The sequence below is a fragment of the Uranotaenia lowii genome, chromosome 2 (assembly GCF_029784155.1).
Source record: "Uranotaenia lowii strain MFRU-FL chromosome 2, ASM2978415v1, whole genome shotgun sequence".
Taxonomy (NCBI): domain Eukaryota; kingdom Metazoa; phylum Arthropoda; class Insecta; order Diptera; family Culicidae; genus Uranotaenia; species Uranotaenia lowii.
In genome coordinates, this window is record NC_073692.1 from 413,111,364 (window position 1) to 413,134,819 (window position 23,456).

The 23,456-nt window shown below is 38.7% G+C and overlaps 1 protein-coding gene and 1 long non-coding RNA gene across 2 annotated transcripts; both read left to right on the top strand.

The window, feature by feature from the left end:
• The first annotated feature begins 6,825 nt into the window (after positions 1-6,825).
• Positions 6,826-12,756, top strand: LOC129743396 (uncharacterized). The gene has a single exon (XM_055735392.1). It carries the CDS (start codon positions 6,826-6,828, stop codon positions 12,754-12,756), a length of 5,931 nt encoding a protein of 1,976 aa, XP_055591367.1.
• An 8,270-nt stretch (positions 12,757-21,026) lies between these two features.
• On the top strand, positions 21,027-22,754 carry LOC129750049 (uncharacterized). The gene is made up of 4 exons (XR_008738268.1): positions 21,027-21,540; positions 21,601-21,818; positions 21,879-22,017; positions 22,612-22,754. It is a non-coding gene; the product is annotated as an uncharacterized LOC129750049 (long non-coding RNA).
• The last annotated feature ends 702 nt before the right edge of the window (positions 22,755-23,456 follow it).

The window sequence follows — 23,456 nt, forward strand, 5'->3', positions numbered from 1 at the left end:
CAGTTATCAAGTAACGATATAGCTTTCGAAGGAATACACCTTTCAGCTGCAAATTTGCGTATTGCTGGTACTATTTCTGATGGAACCAACTTTGGAAAATCATTCGAGTCATCCAAACGTTTTTAGAGGCGAAATATGTCGTGTGTTTTCCTGTTACATTGCTACAAGGTATGAAAGTTTTTAATGAAGCAGTTTTTATGTTTTCTGATTTATTTCAACAGGGTTATTTAAAAAGAATGCTTTGGAAAAATTACTCGATTTTGTCACTGTCCGCAATTTGTCACCCTAAAATGCATCATGAGGGTGACAAAATCGGGGTTTCACTGTATACATTTTTCTAAAGATTTCCTTAAAATTTGCACAGGGGGGCGTTGATTTCGAAAACTTAACAAAAGGGGGCAGTAAGCGGAAAAAGTTTGGAAACCACTGCTCTAGATTATGTTCCTGAAACCTAAAATCAGAATCAAGGCGTGGGATCTGTATCGGAACTCAGTAAAATCCAGAATCAAACTCCAAGTTGGATTCATAATCAGCGTTGAAACAAGAATCGGGATCAGGGGTCTAGTAACATGCAACATGTGTGAGTATGCCACTTTTTTAATTTTTTTCATAGGTTAAGAAGAAGTCTTAGAAAAGGTCTGTGAAAGAGTTTCATCAACACTATGTTATTGCCGTTAAAATTGTTCCTCTTATTGGTCATGACTCAATTTGTGAATTATCGAATATTGAACATTTTTCGATTTTTTAAAAAAAATTCAAACATTCAATACCATGGACATGATTACTAGTTTAAGGGAATAATTTACAAGAAGTTTGGTCCTGGAGTAGTCAGATGTATTTTTAGTTTGATTAGGGTTAATGCTGGCTTATAATTTTTAGTTCATGTATTTATCTAACTCTTTCCAAGTCGTCTTTTAATTTTTTTTTATTTTGTAAAGTAATTTAACATTTATAAAAAGTTGTCCTCAGGTTTTTAGAGGCGCATCCTTCTTCTTTTTCCTTTTTCAAACCGTAATTGTACCGCCCAACAAACAACATCCAAACATGACTCATATCCCCTTAAAAAGGCCATGGCATCATCATCGGCATCACTCGAAGAAGCAAGCAAAAGGTAGCTATGAACCCTGCCGTGTGTTCCGACACTTTTTACGTCAGCTGCCGCCGCGTGCGATGCCGAACACGTTGGATGTAAATATAGTTATACAGTCAGCCAGCAGTCAATCTCCTCTCCGAAAATCCAAAGTGCGAGTGGAAAATATTATAAACCTCAAACCCAAACCCAAAGCCGTGCGATTCTATTTTTAGGGATTTTCCTCCGGCAACTTTTCGGACAAGATCATCTCTCCTCACGATGAGGGATTTTTTTTCCTTTTTTCTTTCGTCTCGGACCTCTTGATCCTCGCAACTCTACAACTAGCCAAGCTTCTTTCGATACAAACCCTCCCTAGATCTGTATTGCTGATGATGCTCGGCTTCTTTTTATGATGTACGATTAAGGTTGAGTGGGCGCGAAAAAACTCTTGAACAAAATATCACCTCGTTCTTCCCACACCCCACCCACAATTCAGATTTCACCCCCAGATTTCACACCGAATCTCCTCTTACGAAATTCCACCCACGACACGGCAGCTCGATGAGAAGGCACGGTGAATTTTGTTGTTCTTTCCGTTCTTTTTTCCTGCTGGCTACCTTTCCGAGATCGAGCACCACGTTATTAGAGAACGCCCACGCCGATTTTCCACCGACCTCTTATAGAGAAGCTAGCTAGGCACATTCACGTCTAAGTGAATGCTAACATTCCTTAGCTCAATCTCGAAAAAATTGTGGAGGAAAAATCCCACTTTGGCCGTTGATCAAGCCGTTCAAAGTTGGAAAATGTCTAGAACCGATCAAGGTTGATGTGAAAAATTTTGGAATGAGGAGGGTGAAGTACCTTTTATTAGGAACCATTCATCGACGCGTTTGATCGATCAACTAAGCACCAATTTTCACATCTTCTGGATCTCTCACCCTAAATGTCTACCGATCGAAGGTGGTTTTTCCTCACTCTTTCCACATTTCACAAGGATGGCAATGTATCATTTCGTCTAATAGAGATTAATACTTACGACGAGTGAAATTCCACGTTAAAAATGGATGATCGGAAACGTTAAAAATATATCGAAAAATTTAAACAAATCTACTTTTAAATTAGAATACAAAATTTTGTGCAATAAATTCCTAGTAATGTATTAACAGTTTCTTCACTATACTTTTTTTATGTTTGATTTATTTTTTTCTATGTTTTCTTTATTCTACTGCTAAATGAAAAAAGTAAAATCAGTTAGAAGTTTAGAAGAACTTATTCTGTAATTAAAACTTGTTTGCAATCGGAATTCTCAATCCTTAAATTCAAAATTCTGTATTCTTCTTCTAAATTCTGAGTTCGGTATTCGGAACTCGGAATTTCGAGTTCTGATTTCTTATTTCAGAATTCTGATTTTAGAATTTTGACTTCCAAATTATGATCTCTGAAAGCATGATTATGATTACGAAAACTTATTTTTGGTTTGTAAACGATTTTAGTAGGTTGTCATATCTTTGATTCCATTTTGAGTGTTTATTTTCGACTGTTGATGTTTAACTGAAAAAAAATTCAAAATTAAACCTCACCAAAATACTTGAAACAATTTTCTTTGAAACAATTTTCTCCATCTTGATTTCCTAGAATGAACCCGAAAACGTTTTTCACCCGACTCATAGCTTCGCACACTTTTTCGAAAGGAACCCTGTACGGAAAATTTCCCAATTGATAAACTACCCTCTCTCGCTAATATTCGCGATGAACTGAAGTTGAACACCGAGCAGTAGAAAATTTGGCACATTTTTTCCACCAAATTCCATCTGGGAATGTTGTACGCATGTTTTTTCTTGTTGTTCCCTTAACCTTCATTCGTTGTGAAATTCAACTTTCAAATAGATTGATGGAAACACAAGGAAATTCGAGCATCACGCTGAGTGCTCGATTTGCGACCGCATGCAATCGATTTTCTGACTGGGTATTGGAAAACCCGCGCTTTGAAGCTTCCACGCCGCAGAGCTGTCACCTAGCGGACAGTAGTCGAACATTACCTTCATCGGTACTTCAGGGCTGCCAAAAGTTTGGGTTGATCATTTTTTGAAAAGCTTTCGGTTATTTCGTTCCAGCGTCGGTAGAAAATAGGTGTTTTTCGATAATTTGATCAATTTTAGGCATTCAGTTCTTATTCTAGAGCTGAATTTCTTACACACAATTGAAATAACTTTTGATGTGATTAAATGATTGTAAAAGAAAACTGTCTTTGAAATTGCTAAATCAATTTGGCAAAGCTAAGCTTTCCTAAGAATTGACATGGCTGCAAAAAAAGGTTTTTTTGAATAAAAGCAATACCAAAAATGCACTACAAATCAGGAAATTTATTTCTAGAGCCTTTTTTATACCCATGACCATTATACAATCTCGACGAAATGATAAATTTTACTGAATTGATCAAAATCAAGTTTCAATCAATGCTTTTTCTGATAAGTCATTAATATATTATTCAAAATGACGTTACTTATTATGAACTAGAAATTTCCTTGAAAAATAAATTTTAAGCAGTCTTGTTTAAGGGGGGGGGGGGTCTAACACTTTCAAAAAATCGATTTTTTTATTTTTTTATTTTCTTATTGTAAAACATTTCAAGAATGTTATGTCGAATTTTCAAGTCAATTGAAGCAAAACTGTGGAAATTATAGGCCTTTATCTCCTCCTATCTAATACTGCAAGAAAGCAAGAGCAGAAACATCAAACGCGTTTTTCTCGAAAGCACATTTTTAAAGTCCGTGGACATCGTCATTTGAAAACTACTTATCCGATTCTTTTCAAATTTGGAACATATTTTCTACATATAAAATACCAGACCCCAACGTTTTTTCTTTTTTGTTTTTTTTACTTTGGGAAGATTTTACAGGTGAAAAATGACGGATTTTTTCGTGAAAAATCGTAGTTTTTACTTCAAACAGCCACCAAAATTTCATAAAATTTTTTTTAAGTTAAATAAAAACGTTGGGGTCCAGAAAAACATCTATTAAAAATATTTTGCTCTGATTTTTTACTTCAGATGATTCTGTGCTGAGATACAGTGTCCACCGCAACAAATGTTTTCTAAGAGGCATTCTCGAAAGTTCTCCGTCATTGGCTCATTTGTCAATATTTTTCTACGAAAAAAAATACTAAATGTTCTTTTAAGAATGCTTTGTATAATGCAAAAAAATTGAATACATTTGTTTGAACGATAGCTCTAGAAAAAAATCGAGAAAATGGTGTTTTTTTATACCCGTTAGACCCCCCCCCCCCCCCCCTTAATAATTTGACATCATCAATTCCGAGACACCAAAAAACGAATACAAATTAAAATTTCGAATAAAACTAGGATTGAAAGCTTCGAACATAAAAATAAGTGTATAGAAAAATAATACTTAAAACAAAGTGCCAGGTTGAAAAAGAAACTTATTCTGAATTCAAAAATAAATTTTAAGATCAGGTCAGAAATGAAGAATGATTAAAAATTGCTCAGCAAAATGATAATAATTGTTAATTATTAATCATCTTAATTTACATTTTTTTAAATTTTAAATTGATAGATAAATTTCGTGAAATATCTTAATTTAAATAATATTTAATCACGATTTGAACTGCGATTTTTTACTAGAAACAAATTGACGAGATTGACATCTGAATTTAAAAGAATTTATTTAAAATATATAGTTAACGATGGAATTCAATCTGATAAAAAAAAAGAAAATAATTTATTTTATTTCAAGAGTGCCAGTAATCGAAGTCTGAGATAAAATCATTTTTTTCCAATTCCAATTTTTCCAGTTCCAGCCAAAAAAGTTCTTTTTTGAAGTTTACAATAATAACTTCAAGTTCAATCCATAATTAAAAGCTAATACAGACAAATTACTGGTTGGGAAATTTGATTTCTTGAATGATCAATTAGAAACTGATAAAAGGATAAACAAGCAATTCTAAGTTTTGTTGTAAATATAGAAAGCACAACTCAAACACAAATTTAGTTGATATTGCGGATAAAAATTTAGGTATCTAGAAAGTAGATGCTTAGAATCTATTTTCGAGCTTTTAAAATAATTTGGAAATCATCATCATTTCTAAAAAAAAAAGAATCATAACTATATGAATAAGTGAAAGGTTTAGTGTTTAGAATTTATAAATTCTGAATATTTGGCAGCCATCAATTGAAAAACAAAAGTATAAACCATGTTTTTTTTTTTAATATAAACCATGTTTATAATTTAAATTTAGGTGATTTTTTAATGAAATTCTAAACAAAATATGGAGTAGCAAAAGTTGATTTTTTTTTCATTTCAATAGAAAATATTTCCAATAAAAACATCTTACCATTTTAAAAACTTATTTAAATTTAATTGAATTAATACTCGGGAAACGCGTTTTTGGTGCCTATGTTTTAATGCTTGATTTGGAAAATCTTGATTTCGGATCAATTATCAGATTTTGTTTATCACCTGTTTTACGGTGGTGTGGAGTTTATATGTTTAGCAATGAATTGAAGATATTGTCTTCTCAGAGAAACAATTATGTAAAAAAAAGTTTAATTCTACAATTTTCAAAAATTTGGAAAACATTTTCACTAGTATTCCTGACATGTAGAAATTGAGTTAAAAAAGGTTTCATTTCATTTAACAAATTTGTTGAAGCCTACATAACGGTTTCATTTTTGCTTAAGAAATATCTACAATTTCATTTGGATAGCATGTTTTTTTGAATTCGTCAAAAACTAACATACTTTACAGAATCAGAAAAGTAAACAAAATGAAACCATTCATAACTTTCATTGAAAGAAGTTAAAATTTCTTGCGGTCGTGAGGAAAATTGATTATTGATTTTTTATATTTTTGGCATTGTTTTACAGTTTTAGCAAAAAAATGTGCAGAAATTTCTTAACTGCTTTTCAACTATTTTAAAAACTTACATATTTGAATCCAGGGCAGCCAAAATTAGAATCTACACTCTTTGCATTTTGACAAGAAAAGGAAATTGTGTGACCTTATTCAATTTAGGAAACCCTTTTGAATGTAGAGATGAGTATTTAGAAGACGCCTGTCCCCTGTCACATGGCTTCCAACTTGTTGGTGTGTTAGATTGGTTTTTGAGTGTCAAGATTTGAGTTGTAATATAAAAAGTTTATTGGATTGCAAATCGAAATTAAAATTAAAATAAGTTTCGATTCGGGAAAGTCATATAGTGTGGTAAGATGAAATGTCCTAGGTGTTGGGACCCCTCGTTCGTGCTCGAATCTAGACCCCACCTAAAACAGTTTCGAACTTGGGAGCGCCCGTGACATATTTGACAGTTGTAGATTTATCTTTGTCTTCCTCGAATATTGCAAGTCACTGGTACGTTTCAAGTATAGTAATCGGAAGTTTATAAAAAATTAGTTGTTCTCGCCTCATTGAAAGTTCAGGGATTCTACGAGCCTGCTAGTTAAACTAGAATCGTAAGTAACTACTATCCTTTCAAAGATAAACGCGTTGAATTATATAATTTTGTATTATTGTAGAACAGGTAGAACCTGAACACTAGCGTGTCCGCGCACCATTCTCAAAAGAGCAATCAGAAACTAAATTGTAAGTTTTTCCCCATCAAATTAAAAATAATTAAACTAACAATAAACGAACTTTACAGTTTGAGCTGTTAACCACTACGATCCGCTTCAAAAAGCGTTTTTTATTGTTCCCATCTCGAACACTTCTCAAAAATTTACAACATAACCTCAATTTGAGATGTCGAGTTGCGGGAAGTGCGACCGTCCGGACACCAAAGACATGGTTGCGTGCGACTCCTGCCAGGCATGGTATCATTTCCAGTGCGTTGGAGTTTCCCCCGGTATTGCAAACAGGACCTTCAAGTGTGACGTTTGCACGGGAAAAAAGGTGAAAAAGACTGGCACCGTGAAAAAGGTTGGAATAACCACCAATCCTTCAAAGCCAACGAAACCTGTCGAGGCAGCAACAGAACCAACTTCTTCCGAAAGCCAAAGTGTCTCTTCCGATGCTGCCACGCAATCCGTAACCAGTGAAGCCGCTACTGTCATTTCCCGGAATCTTCCGGAACCGAGCTACGAGCAACAACTCCAAGCGATGATGGATGAAATGGAGTTGCAAGAAAAGCAGCTGAAGGAAGAAAAAATTATCCGTGAGAAACGTATGGAGATGCAACGGATACTGGAAGAAAAAAGGATTTTGCAGGATCGAGAGCTGCAGGAGAAGCAACTGGAACAAGAAAAAAAGTTGCTCGAGCGAAGGTTGCAAGATGATTTGGACTTCAGCAAACAACAACGAGCCCTGCGGGATAAATATGATCGAGCCCGGAGTGATTTGTTGCTGAAAGACCAAGAAGAGTTTGCCGCTGGTGATTGTGAAGATGATAGTGCCGGAAAAGTGCGTGGTTGGCTGCTGGATCCACTTAATCGAGATCCAACGAAAAATGTTCCCTTCGATGACCAGCTACAACAAACGCCTAAATGTAGGCCAGACTCCAAGCGTTTGTCGCATAATGTGCTCGAAAATAATCGCCTGTCGGTAGGCAATCGTTTGCCTGTCGATGAAAACAATTTTTCGTCGAAATTTTTGCCAGAAGCAAGCGATTCCGCTTCTGTTCAACAACAAGTTTATCATCAACCTACCAAAGCACAATTGTTGGCCCGCTCAGTTCTTGGACGCCCTTTACCCATCTTTAGTGGCCGAGCAGAGGAGTGGCCGCTATTCATAAGCTCGTTCACCAACTCAACAGAAGCTTGTGGGTTCAACGAGCAGGAAAATTTGGTCAGGCTGCAAGAGTGCTTAAAGGGAGCTGCCCTGGAAACCGTTCGTAGCCGGTTGATGCTGCCTTCAGGAGTGAGTAAGGTAATTGAAACTCTTCGAAAGTTTTTCGGACGTCCGGAACAGCTGATCCATAATCTCCTTGCAAAGGTCCGAAAATGTACTCCTCCTCGAGCGGATCGCCTGGAATCATTCATTCCTTTCGGGCTGGCGGTGCAAGAGCTCTGCGATCATCTCGAGGCTGCCCAGCTCCAGGATCATCTAGTGAATCCGGAATTACTCCAGGAATTGGTCGACAAATTACCAGCCGCTACCAAACGTGAATGGGTGCAGTTCAAGCGAGCAGAACAGAAGGTGACACTGAAAACGTTTGCTGAGTTTACGTCGAACATAGCCAGTGAAGCTAGTGAAGTTATTTTAGTGGTCGATCAGAAACCGTCTGATCCCAAATTCATCGATCGAGCCCGTATCAAGGAAAAGGGATTCATACATGCGCACAATGCGCACGAAACATCGAGCCTACAATCGCCGCCGGTGCCGTCGACTTGCCGCGTATGTAGGAAGGAGAACCATCGAGTCCGGAACTGCGAGGAATTCCGGAAGAAAACTTTAACCGAGCGTCTGAGATTGATGGAGCAGCTGAAGCTCTGTGACCGCTGTCTCAACGAGCATACTGGGTGGTGTCGATTTAAGATTACATGCAACATCGGCGCATGTCGTTTGCATCATCACCCACTCGTCCACCGTAGGCAAGAATTTTCGACCCCATCGCCGGTTCCAGTTTTTTCTACACCTGCTCTCCCTGCGGAGCGATTGAATGTCCATGTGGAGCGTAAGCCGTCTGTTATTTTGCGCATTATTCCCGTCACGTTGTTTAATGGTTCGCAGTCGGTGAAAACGTTGGCCTACCTGGATGAAGGTGCTTCTATGACTCTGATAGAAGAGAGTTTGGTTCGAGAGTTGAATGCGCGAGGAGTTTTTCATCCAATGACACTGCAATGGACTTCCAACATCGTACGCCAGGAAGCTTCGTCACAATGTTTATCTTTGGCGATTTCGGGTGACAGTGGAAAGCGTTTCAAGCTACGTGACGCTCACACGGTGAAGAAAATGCATCTTCCGAAGCAAGCTGTAAAGTTTTCTGAAATCTCCAATCAACATCGACACCTGCAAGGAATATCTGTACCTGATCGAGCCGCCGACGAGCCAAGAATATTGATTGGGCTGAACAACATTTTCTTATTTGCGCCCTTGGAATCACGGACCGGAGCCCCACTGGATCCTATTGCAGTTCGATCACATCTGGGATGGTCGATCTATGGACCCCTAAATCGATCGGGATCTGACATGTTCGTGGGATGTCACAATGAATACTCGAACCAAGACTTACACGACCAGATGCGAGAATATTTTTTTGCCGAGGAACCGAGCCTGCTTGTGAAGCACATTCCGGAATCCAAAGAGTTGGAACGAGCACGAGCAATTTTAGACCGAACCACTGTCTGGGTTGACGGTCGTTATGAATCAGGTTTGCTGTGGAGATCGGACGACATTCAACTCCCGGATAGCTACGCAATGGCGCGCAAAAGGTGCGATGCTTTGGAACGACGTTTGAAGAACAACCCTCAACTAGATTTGGCAGTCCGCCAAAAAATCGATTCATATTTGGTGAAACAGTATGCGCACAAGGCAACTCCGCAAGAGTTGGCCTCAGCCACACCCGGGAGAATCTGGTTCCTTCCGTTAAACGTCGTCATTCATCCGAAAAAACCGGAGAAAATCAGATTAGTTTGGGACGCCGCTGCAAAGGTCCAAGGCGTGTCCCTGAATTCGATGCTACTTCCTGGCCCCGACCTTTTGACGTCTCTTCCGGCGGTGTTACAACGATTTCGCGAGCGTACGGTGGCATTTGGAGCCGACATACGCGAAATGTACCACCAAATTCGCGTGCAAGCTGCAGATCGACATGCGCAACGGTTTCTATTTCGTTCAGATCCGATCGCCGAGCCCGAGGTCTACATAATGGACGTTTGCACCTTCGGATCTGCCTGCTCTCCAGCCGTGGCGCAGCATGTGAAACGGGTGAACGCGCACAGGTATACGCAACAATTCCCGGAAGCAGTGGATTCTATCGACCGTCGACATTACGTCGATGACTATTTGGATTGTGCTAACACAGAAGACGAGGCGATTGCAAGAGCGAAGCAGGTGCAGTACATTCATCATCAAGGTGGTTTTGAGCTGCACGGTTGGATATCGAACTCCAGTGAAGTATTACGAGCTTTGGGGGCGTTGCCCTCTGAGGAAGTTTCGCTGAGTGAGCCAAGCTCCAACGGGACAGAACGCGTTCTTGGGATTATTTGGAAGCCGCGAGAAGATACATTTACATTTTCGACTACCTTGAGAGAAAACCTGATTCCCTACTTTTACGACGGCAAGCGTCCTACAAAGCGCATCGCTCTTAGCGGGGTCATGAGTCTGTTCGACCCGCTGGGCTTCCTGTCACCCTTTACGGTGCATGGGAAACTACTTCTGCAGGAGCTGTGGCGCACCGGCTGCGATTGGGACGAGTGTATCGACGACGACAACTTTGCTAAGTGGCAAAGATTTACATCTTTGTTACCGGAAGTAGAAGCTGCCCGTATCCAGCGCTGCTATCTCCAGGGTGGCCCACCATCTTCTTACGAAACCTTGGAGCTACATACATTTGTCGATGCGTCGGAACAAGCGTTTGGCGCCGCATCATACTTTCGCATCGCAGTAGGAGAAGGCTACAAATGTTCGCTAATCATGTCCAAAACGAAAGTGTGTCCGCTGAAACAACTATCGATTCCAAGATGCGAGTTGTCTGCTGCTGTACTGGGTTCGCAGATGGCCCACAGTATTGAAGCTGAACATGATTTGAAGGTGACTAGAAGGGTGTTCTGGACAGATTCCAGGACCGTTTTATCGTGGATCCGGTCTGATCAGCGCAGGTATAAGCCATTTGTGGGGTTTCGAATCGGAACTATTCTTCAGAATACGAGAGTCGACGAGTGGCGCTGGGTTCCCACCAAATTCAACATTGCGGATATCCTGACCAAGTGGAGCAACGAATCGTTTTTAGCACCCGATAGCTCTTGGTTCCTGGGGCCGAAGTTTTTGCAACGAGACGAAAGTGAATGGCCAGAACAGCCAGTTTTAACTCCGAACACGACGCAGGAATTACGTACGTTTCTTTTGCACCATAGCTTCCCAACTGGTGAGCTACCAATCATCGATGTGAGGCGAATATCCAAGTGGACGATTTTGCTGCGAACATTATGCTGCGTATTTCGATTCTCATCCAACTGTCAACGAAAGAAACTGGGCGAGCTTATCGAAACGATCGAAACACCTGAGCACATCAAGAAGTTAGTCATCGTTGAGATCGAAAGTGTGAAGGTCCCATTGAAGCAGGAGGAGTTTGAAAAAGCCGAGAATTTGCTGTGGAAGATAGCGCAACGAGAGAATTATTCTACCGAGATTGCAACGCTGTTGAATAATCAACGTCTACCGAAGGAGCAATGGTCTAGCATCGAAAAAAGCAGTTCTTTGTACCGCCTGGCACCCTTTCTCGACGAGTATGGGGTTCTCCGAGTCGACGGCAGAACCAGTGAAGCTTCGTTCGTTCCCTACGACACACGTTTTCCAATAATACTTCCCAGAGATCATGTTATTACGAATCATCTACTGAATTACTATCATCAACGGTTTGCTCATGCTAACAAAGAAACCGTTTTCAACGAATTACGTCAACGTTTCCACGTGTCGAAGCTACGACCCAGCATCAAAGCAGTACAAAAACAGTGCCAATGGTGCAAGGTCCAAAGAACGCGTCCAGGACCTGCAAGGATGGCACCGTTGCCAATCGAACGTCTCACACCATTCATCAAACCGTTCAGTTACGTGGGCATTGACTATTTCGGCCCCATTGATGTAGCAGTTGGGAGGAGATCAGAGAAGCGCTGGATCGTCCTTTTCACGTGCCTTTCCGTTCGAGCGATCCATTTGGAAGTAGCTTATCGCCTGAACGTCGACTCCTGTATCATGGCTATTCGAAGGTTCGTATTACGCCGAGGTCCTCCAATATCGTTTTTCTCCGACAACGGCACGAACTTCCAAGCTGCTAGTAAGGAACTTCTGCAACAAATTCGCCGCATCGATCAATCCTGTGCAAATACTTTTACGAATGCTCGCACCCGCTGGAGCTTTAATCCGCCGTCCGCCCCTCACATGGGGGGAATATGGGAGCGCATGGTGCGTTCTACGAAAGCGGCCATGGCTACCCTATCTTCTGGAAACCGTATGACGGATGAAATTCTTTTGACTGTAATCGCTGAAGCTGAGGAAATCGTGAACACTCGACCTCTTGTGTACTTGCCACAGGACTCTCAAGAGGCTGAAGCGCTGACTCCGAATAGTTTTATTCGGGGATCTTCATCTGGACAACTTGATCTCCCAATGGCACCTACGGATAAGGCCGATTCGCTGCGAAGTTTGTATCATCGTTCTCAATACATCGCCGACGAATTGTGGAAAAGATGGTTGAAGGAGTATCTGCCGTCGCTCAATATTCGAACCAAATGGCTGGAAGAGAACAAACCGCTGCAGAAAGGTGATCTGGTCTTCATAACGGATGATCTACACCGGAATAACTGGGTACGAGGAGTGGTAGACGAGGTAATCCAAGGCAAGGATGGTCACGTGCGCCAGGCGCTGGTGCGCACTTCTTCTAAACTGATTCGACGACCAGTAACCAAACTCGCGGTCATAGAGGTAGGATCATCAGGTAAATCTGACCGAGAAGCTAGTTCCGGACAAGTTTTACGGGCCGGGGAAGTGTTGGGACCCCTCGTTCGTGCTCGAATCTAGACCCCACCTAAAACAGTTTCGAACTTGGGAGCGCCCGTGACATATTTGACAGTTGTAGATTTATCTTTGTCTTCCTCGAATATTGCAAGTCACTGGTACGTTTCAAGTATAGTAATCGGAAGTTTATAAAAAATTAGTTGTTCTCGCCTCATTGAAAGTTCAGGGATTCTACGAGCCTGCTAGTTAAACTAGAATCGTAAGTAACTACTATCCTTTCAAAGATAAACGCGTTGAATTATATAATTTTGTATTATTGTAGAACAGGTAGAACCTGAACACTAGCGTGTCCGCGCACCATTCTCAAAAGAGCAATCAGAAACTAAATTGTAAGTTTTTCCCCATCAAATTAAAAATAATTAAACTAACAATAAACGAACTTTACAGTTTGAGCTGTTAACCACTACGATCCGCTTCAAAAAGCGTTTTTTATTGTTCCCATCTCGAACACTAGGTCTTGAGTGATATAAGACTAAATTTTCAATAACTCCGGTAAATTAATTTTTTTTAACTGAAAATTTTACTTGTAAAAAAATCTTCATGGGGGGGGGGGGGGGTATAAACCCCATCCAATTATAAGTTTTTTTTTATTGAACCTTATAAGAAAATTGACAGCTGAGAATTTTTTTTAAATATCCGACATGTTTTCGCTGTGGGTATTTAGATCTACCTTAAAATTTAAAATTTGGATCATTTTTTACTTTTTTAAAGCACATGTATTTTTCAGATTTTCAAAATATGTATTTTTTGTGAGTAAGATGTGGGTCAGATTTTTCTATAAATAAAATAAAAACATATTTCAAAGCTACCAAACTCAGTTATTTTTCAGCACAAATAATGAAATAGCACATCAAAACGCAATGAAATTTTATCAGCTTTTTAATTAAAATATTTATAAATTTAAAAAATGCATTGCAACTTCCACCAAGAACCTTTCTTAAAAGTTTAAAAAAAAAACAAATCATAAAATTCATAAACGAATAATCTTTTCAAAATGTTCCGAATCATTTTCAAATCTTCAAATTATTTAATTTAATGATCGGTCAAGGAATATTTAGAGAAGGACTGCAACGTCACAATCAAGAGAAATTTGTTAAATTACCAGGAAACTTGACTTTTTCGATGATTATTCGAAGAATCTGCGAAAAAAAATTTCACTTTGAAGGCATATTATTCGAGGAGGATTCTTGTTCTTCAAGAGCGGTACTAAACAAGTTAAATTTTCAAGAAATTTTTGTGTAAAATAGACTAACAAAGTTCGAAAAAATAATGCATTTTTCTAACTTAAACTTCCAAAACTTTAGCATAAGTTCAAAACCTACCGTGAAAATGTTCAAGCCAGGTCAGTTTAAGCTTCTAGTTACAATAAAGTAATAAAAAAACATTTTCTTTTACAAAACCACAATCTTTTACTGGCATTTTAGTATACTCAGTTAACAATCATTTATTGATATTGATTGTTCTACATAGTCAACTGGTTGAATAAAAATCATGACAATCAGTTGAACCTCAATTACTAATAGCTAGATCATTCATTTTAAAGCTGATTTTATTTCATTTGTTCACGTTTTAGTTTCAAGATGACTCTGAATTCAGTAATTCAGCCTTCAAAAAACATCCTGGCATAATAAAATAGAGCCCTTACGACACAATTAAAATTCATTTCGAGTTCATTCGCGTTCTAAAACGGGTTTCCTTTGAAATTTCTACCATTCTCGTGTAAATTTTCGATGCAATCGTTTTTGTGACGTCACAATAAAAACCTACCTTGTTTAAATATTCCTTGCATTTCGATAAAGCTTTAATTTCTGATTGGATGGAAGAATATTAAATGAAAGTAATGAAAATTTTAGAAGGATAGATATGATTAAGAAGCATGATAGGTGTTGAAAATGAGCCAAGGGTATGTTATGAGAAAACTTCTTGCTGTACAAGACCATTTTTCCCGCACCGTATTATTTGTCTAGAACAGAGTGTCGAAACCGACCGAATATTTTTTCATTCGTTCCACACGATGAGAGCCACAAACCGAACCTCTCTTCGTGAAATTCGTATTTAAACTGACTCGTTTTTCTTTCTGTGCGGCCCGCTCCGGACAGGAAGGGACATCAGAGATCTTACCTTAATGTAATTCCGATGTTCCGGCTGGCGCTGGTCCTGAGGCTCGACGTGTTCGTTGCGGGTCGTTCTGCTTGCTGCTGGGGCGAGGGGTGAGTTGCGTGGATGGCGATAGAAGGAGATGGCGATAAGGGATGGATGTTGACATTCGAGGGGATAGCCGGTGGTGATGTGTAATTATTGTGTAATTGCTCACACTATCTTCCCATCTCGAAAGGCATGGATATTCGGCGCTCCACATCCCCCTTCCACTCTCATAAAAAACGGAAAAAAAAATCAACACCTTCAATTTTTCTTTATTTGCTGTTATATTTACTTGTTTTAAGATGAGTTGCATAATTTGTATACGTCCTACTCAAAAGTGACTCTTGGTTTGTTATCTACATATTCAGCCCGGTTTACACTAAATAATGTTCATATATGGTTAAGAAATTTCCGTTTATGCATAAACAACTATGAGCGTGTACAATGTCAATATACGAAATGTAAACAACGGAGATTGACTTCGCGATTCGTTGAAAACTAAACAAAATCCAGCAAATTATCGGAAAGTAGTGCTTGTTTGCTAAATCTGCACCTAGCACCACAAAATCTGGTTTGACGTTGACGAATTCCAGAATTGTGAGCATGCAGCAGACAAGAAGAGGAGCGCAGGAAAGTTGCTCGTGCGTCGTAAATTTCAAAACAAATTACCTTATGGTTCCGAAAAACAATCCTTTTATCAGTGATTTTCGAGGACGACGACTTCAACATCACAACCTGATAATGCTGAAAGATACAGTCAAGCGGCCTGGTATAGGAAGGTTGCGTGCGGTCGAGGATTGAAAATTTAACGGAAGTCATGAAATTGATGACCACGAAGCTGCTCCAGCTACATCCAACGAACCACCACTTCCCGAACCTTGGTATGAACCAACATAAGACTTGCACTAGAACGAACTGTGCGTATTTGTATTCGACTAACTTAGCTTGGTAGGTAACTAGGTTTACACTCCTCTCCTACCTCTCATGTTTCTATCTTTCAGCGCGGTCTTCTCCGCTGACATACTCGCTAGAACTTTATACGCATAGATCCTTTTCTGCATTACAAGCCAAACTTTGACTCTTCGCTAAGTACTTTCGTCAGTTCCAGCCGAAAGACAATAACAAACCACTGATCAATACATTGTCCGAATCAACACCCTCCAATGAGCAATAATAGGATTAACAGTCCCAATTCAGACATTGCCTTTAGTGCTGGCATTTGCACTTTCATCTTGTTATTGATGCTTATTTGCGTACATATTTTTTTGTGCTGACTAAACGAGCTGGTCTGGAATACCGTTCAGAATACTATTTGGCAATAAGTCTTAGACGAACATATGAGGTTTTTAGGTTTAATTGTATTTGAAGATTATCTCCACCAATAGGCTTTTCATCATCGAACGTGATTACTACAACACCTGCAATTGCATAATAAAACTCCTGGTATTGCTGTCAGTAATTCTTGGAAATATTCCAGCCGATTTGCTATTTGCTTACTTTCGATAACCATTCATTCTACATGCTTCTTTCCGTCTGGCTTTGTTCCCATATCAGCAGTAGTATCGAGTTTATTAGCTTGTGGTGCTCAGCAGACAGTATATTGAAGGTCACGTTATATCTCAACTTATCACTGAGTTTATTAAACAGTCCCTATGTCATTTCCGTTGTTAATTTTAATTAAAAGGTGGATTTCTTAAGCAGGAAAGTAGGAGTGAATGTTTCATCTTGTAGTATGTATCATTGAATTTTGTTAAAGAATGTTCAGAAATCTTGTAACAAATGTAGAACAGTGGTCCTCGTGTATCACTTCAGGCCTCATCCAACATTTTAACCGCAATATTCGGCGGCAATCAAAATAGCAAGAAAAAATGATTAATTCTGGGTGGTACTGGTATCCAGTATTTAATCCGGCGCAAAAAGACAATGCTTAATAGGTAAAAGCACATCAAGACTCGCAAAACATAACTTACTTAATAAAACCATGGATTTTTGAATCAAATACTAACTTCCTCAATAGTGGCTTAACACGAATTTTAGTAGGCATGTTTCAAAGGCGGAAATACAGCTTTCCTTCAAATTCATTGCAAACCAAGACATGTTTCAACAATTCTTAGACTCGGCTCTAGTTCTCTGTGGCTCTACACAGTACCAAATTTCCCATAGCAATTAATTTATTCAACGAGCGATAGGTGTTTTCTTTACATACTCTTTATTTTCAAAATCAACTCGTCTGGCGAAATCACGAAAACTGTTAGTATTAGTTCCTATGGAAAGGATCAAACAGTCGCAAACAATGTTAGTAGGTATCCATTACGTACATGCTTTGTCTTACTATCCGTAGTCATTAGATCAAGAATTATATTTCCTATCAACCGAACGAAAGGCCTACTTCTATCGGATCAGCTTTTAATAACTTCAGCAGGCTTTAACTGACGTCAGGCACTTTCAAAATATTACAATGTATAAGGTGGGGTACGCTTAATTTTTTTCCCGCAGGTATTTTTCAAACTCTCAACTTCATCAACCAGAAGCAAATCGTTTCACTGACGGAAAATCTGCGTCAGACATTTTGATATGAACATCCGACGGAATTCTATTAACTAGGCGGAAGTCCACAACTCGCCAAATGCTTCGATATCTTTCAGTTGACGGAAGTCCGCATCACGTCAGATTTCGTAAATTTCAACTAACCAGGCGGAAGTCCACATCTCGCCAAATCTCTTCAACTTAATCCAACTGACGGAAGTCCTCATCGCGTCAGATATCAAGCTTATCAACTCACTGGGCGGAAGTCCACATCTCGCCAAATCAATTCGATCTTCTTTAGCTGACGGAAGTCCACATCTCGTCAGATTTCATAATTCTCAACTAACAAGGCGGAAGTCCACATCTCGCCAGTTCGCTACAAAACCGCCCAGCTGACGGAAGTCCTCATCGCGTCAGATCTCAAGCTTATCAATTTCGGGCGGAAGTCCACATCTCGCCAAATCAATTCAAACTTCTTTAGCTGACGGAAGTTCTCATCTCGTCAGATTTCTTAATTCTAAACTAACCAGGCGGAAGTCCACATCTCGCCAGTTCGCTACAAAACCGTCCAGCTGACGGAAAACTCTCAGGACGGAAGTCCACATCTCGTCCATTCCTTGCTGACGGAAGTCCTCATCGCGTCAGATACTTTCCACCATCTCTTACATTCGCTTGGCGGAATTTTCATAACTTCAGAGTTTCAAAGATTTTTTCAATTAACCTATTTCAAATGCCAAAAATATTTTCACGCCAATCTCTCTCCAATTTGTATTTGTAAATTTGGTCTTATGGATCTGATGCATTATTTTACACAAAAATTTAATCATTTTTTGAAATAGTACAAAAGGGCAAAAATAACGAAAGCCATAATGATATTGAATGGTTGCACTGGACTATCCTTCTTTCTATCTTTGAGGAACGTATTGTACGCCTATGACGTCAGAAATTAAAAAAAAATGGCTACTGAGGAATTTAGAAAATTTTCAATTTATCGCCCTAGGTTCACTGAACTACTATGAAAATCAAATTAAATAGTATCCGGCAGGATCGCCAAATGTGCGGCCCGCTCCGGACAGGAAGGGACATCAGAGATCTTACCTTAATGTAATTCCGATGTTCCGGCTGGCGCTGGTCCTGAGGCTCGACGTGTTCGTTGCGGGTCGTTCTGCTTGCTGCTGGGGCGAGGGGTGAGTTGCGTGGATGGCGATAGAAGGAGATGGCGATAAGGGATGGATGTTGACATTCGAGGGGATAGCCGGTGGTGATGTGTAATTATTGTGTAATTGCTCACACTATCTTCCCATCTCGAAAGGCATGGATATTCGGCGCTCCACACTTTCCAACACGCGTTCATCAGATTTTCTAAACATCACCACTCTATCAGGATTTCTCTCCGTTTAAAGGCGGGTCCTGTCAATAGGAAGGTTGATCAATTTGCTTAATCATTATCAAATAGGGGTGCCTATGAATATTATTAATTTTGTGTCTGTTTTATTCCGATATTTATTCATCCTCGTCTTATTTCCTACACAGAGGTCGGCAATCTTTTGAGTCAGAAGAGCCAAAAACTTCAAATTTTTAATATTTGTAATTTTTTCTTTCACTAAAATTCACATTTGCACTGGATTTTAAGCACATTAACGCAAGATGTCCGCAATTAATTTATATTCATTAAAAGTCAATTTCATATTGAAAAACATTTCGAGGTTTCCAAAACTATAAATTTTGAACAAATCCGTTGAAAAACAAGAGTGATATATAATCCGGAGTGTCAAATTGACACTCCAGGAACTGTAACGGATTGAAATTTCAGGGACGGATGAGGGTTAACCTGTGATTATGGATGGCAAAACTCCTCAGATCAGCTTGTCCTGTGAATGAGAGTGAAATTTTTTTTGTCTGTTCGCCCCAAGCTGTGTGGAGAGAGATAAATTGCACTGCAATCAAGTGTGAAATTGTCAACACATAAGAGTGAACGAGAGCATTCACATCTGCTGATGAAGAAAATTCCCTTCTCCGGAAAAATCTATTGCGCATTGTGTTAAGGAGAAAACTGAGAGCTAACACAGTTTTTTCTTGGTACCTACGTGACGAGACAAGACGCTGCTCTCCGAACCAAAGGTGTCCTGATTTTTTAGGACTTGTCCTGATTTTCGAGGAGCCGCCCTAGTTTTTCAAAAGCTTTCGAATTGTCGTGATACTTGAAAAAAAATTAAATTATAATTGAATTTGTAGTTAAATGATGACAGCGTCAAACGAATTTATGTAATAAAACTCTCAAACCGATGGTAATTTTCGGTTCAGATGATATTTCGATATAAAGTTCAGTGTTTTTCTTTTCCTTTTTTCACAGGGATTTTAAACCAAGTAGGTTTATTCATTCCGACCGTTCAGTGTTTTTCGATAAACTGCAAGTCATCTAAGAAGTTAATCACTTCTGTTGCGGAATGACGGGGTCTACAGCACCTTTATTTCGCCTTCATTTATGCAATCTAAGAAGAGCTGCATTTTATTTCCACCAATCTGCTGATGTCTTGAAAAATCCTGTTCTTTTCTTCGCGATTATTTTTACAAAACCACCTGGCAACAGAACAGGGGGGAAGATATTGTTTTTTTTTTTAATTTTGTACGTTGTGCGGTAGAAGTCTAAATATTTTTTTTCTTCTTTTACACTGAGGTGTATGACTGAAACACTAGGGCGCTCTTGGCTAGAATTCTCTTTCTCCCACTCAGATGCGGAAGCTCTCACACTTGCCGTCCGAGTCACTTACAGCTCGTGTAAACTCGGATAACGAGTGGAGCACGATCAGCAATAGTGAATTACAATCGGAAGCCGAACTGAAAACACTGTTGATTTCACGCGGCTCTTTGTTGTTTGGGAGGAGCCTACCAACCATGGGGAAAGTTCTGTGAAAATTCGTTTTTCATTTTTAGTCAAAAGCAAATAAAAATGATAATATGATATAAAAAAAAAAAAAATTTACGTTCCATCAATTATAAATTATAAATATAATTGAATTCGTGTGAAAAAATTATTTGAAATTGAGAAACAAAATCGTGATTGAAAATTTTATTCAAAAATGGTACGTGTGATTTTTGTGAAAATGAAAAGATAGAAATTGATGATGGCAGAATAAAAGATAGTGTCTTGTAGAAAAACTTCAAAAAAAAAAAATGCAAAGTGATCGGTACTGTACCGGTCAGGAAATACTATCCACGCTCTTAGTTTTTATATGTGTCCAATTTATGTTCACTTCACACTGTATTCACATTAATTTGCTCGGAAACCCCACTATTTGTATATGTACCCTAGGATAAGCATAACTCTCTCTCAACATAAAAGCTTTCTTCGAGTGAGTATGAAACCGCTTATAGAATTAGAAAGTAAGCAACTTTTAGATTTTAGGATAGAATAGATTGTAACGTTGAATACTACACACACACAAAACTTTCAGGGCTCCACTTAGCAAAATTTCGCTGTTACTTTCCGTTAGCAAAAATATTTTTTTACTATTCAGTTAGCACTTTCCCAAATTGTCATGACTTTTGCTCAATTTGGGTAAAAAAAACCCCTTTGCTACTAAATTGAGTAATTCTATTAGCATGGACTCGAACCGCAGTCGTTTTTTCCGAGTGTCGTTCGGTCTGACCGTCTGACGCAATTTCGAGCAGAAAAAAAGTGTTATGATTTCGTGTTTACGTGAAAGTGTAAATCCCTCATTGATCAACCTGTTCCACGCAGAACCGCCAACCAACAATGTCAGCTTTGCTGATCGGTGCAACCCGGTTAATGTATTGTGTTTCTGTTTTATGTTCCCGGGGCATTCATCCCAGGCTGCTCCGAAATCCACCTACACAGGTGCGGGTACCACTGAGCATTCTTCCGGTGTGGATGACATTTGGTGATCCGGCCAAAGATAATGTTGGGATGTACGCCCGAGGAAGAGCTCATAACATCGCTGTAATGGTGCGACCAATCAACTCTTTATACAAAATAGTTAAACCGTTCCGGAATTCTCCGCTCGGAGATTTGGGGTGTTCGATTGATCCGGTAACGTTGCTGCTGCTCACGGAAGCCAAATCAATTCATAGAGAAGAATATTCTGCAGAATTCGCTCGGTAAGTGTAATTTCAACTTAACAACAATTATATTTAACTTAAAATATTTTTTCATTTCAGCTAACGGAGAAGAAAATCTTCCGATGGCACACCACAGGTGAGCGGCCTCTAAAAATTCAAAACGACAGCAAGCATACTAGGAAGTAGTATAATTCGAGAAAGACGAGCAATATTGATGAATAATTTAAGAAGACTTTACGACTCGCCAGGAGCTAGAGTGCTGCTCCTTTGGTGATGATGACGGTTGGGGCAAACCTCAACTTACAATCAAGAATGGCGTAAGTTTTTAGTTCAGTACCAACTTATTCAAATTTCTCTATAATCATTTCGTTTTTCAGAACGCCATTAGGGAACCTGTAATAAACAGCACCCAGTAAAGAGAACTGGTCTCCAAATTAAAAAAAATCTTTCGAGCAGGAGGAAGAAAGTGAAGATGAAGAATCGAATCAAGGTTCTAATACTGGACAGCGATCACAGGTAAAATAATTTCTAACATAAAAAAGAAATTAAGTTTTAATTTTCGAAACATTTTTGTGGAACTTGTTATGAAACCATTTATGTCACCATTTTTGTGGAACTCATATCAAGTAATTTGATATTCGCAAAATTGCGTTTTTCTGCTAAGGTGACATACTCTAGCAATTTTTTTTTTAACAAAACAGTGCAATTTAGATCGTGTGTAATGAACATAATTCTGGAGTTTTCACGGGAATCCTAATTTCAAAAAATAAATCTTGAACACGATTTCTTCATTTTGAAATAAAACATAAAAAAAAAACATTGTAATCCTGATCTCTAATCTCACATCTGAAACTGAAATCTTCACCTGTAATCTGATTAATGAAATTGATGTCTCAATCTAAATGAGATCTGTTTCTAGAATCTCAAAATCTGACGCAAAAACTTTATATGAAAAGTCTTAACTTAATTTTAAATCAAAAATGTGATTATAATCTGCTTTAGGTTTGAATTTTAAGCACTTTTAAGTATTGATGCAACTGATTAGAAACTACAAAAAAAAATGTATATTTTTGTAATTACACATATAAACAAAGGTTAATTTTTTTTCAGAATCATCATCGAATCCAAACATTTAAAGCGGGTCAATGAATCGCAATGAATATGCTGACCATATCTTATTTTATTATTCGGTCGGCGCCTAAAACCTGAATCTCCAATTCGGACACGATGAAGAATGGTGCGACGTAAAACAGCGAAGAATAAATTTAAAACAACATCTAAAAACAATCTTATTAATTAAAATGAATATCACAACCCAGAAGAAAAAAACAGATTTAAAATTTACGAAATTTCTAGCAATTATTGGGGGATTTTTTTGTTGCTACATTTTTAGCAAACAATGATTTTATTTTACTAAAAATTAGTAAACATTCAGTCAGGACACTTTTTGCTATTTTGCTAAAATTTTAGTTTAAAAAAATTGCTAATTTCATTGCTAACTTTTTAGCTGGTCAAATTTGAGCAAAATTTTGCTAAATTCCGGCCTCGAAAATTTTGTGTGCACGGATTTTTCACTTCGCTAATAACGTAGTAATTAGTCCAATCAAGCGACTGTTCAATAAGTGCATCCGAAATCTAGTGGTAGAGAAAGCAATTGAATTGCTAAGTGTTTGAAACACATCAACGATACACCCCCAAGTGCAAACTAAAACTTCCCCACGAGTGGGCGATCAGCTGTTGTGCCATGAATTGTGCGACTAACCTGGAATTCCTGTGTTGGTGGATGCCGTCGACTGGAGACGGAAAGAAATTCTCCGACTATGTCAAATGGCTAAGTTTCAATAAAAAAAAAAAAAGAATATAGGAACAGTGAGAGATCCTAGGGAATTGCATGATGGTAAAATTTCATTTGTTTTTGAGGCCAATAAATATTGAGAAATGTTAATGATTTTTGC

What these genes read in the sequence shown, in the direction of transcription:
- LOC129743396 (XM_055735392.1), top strand. Translation starts at nt 6,826, where the DNA reads ATGTCGAGTTGCGGGAAGTGCGACCGTCCGGACACCAAAGACATGGTT.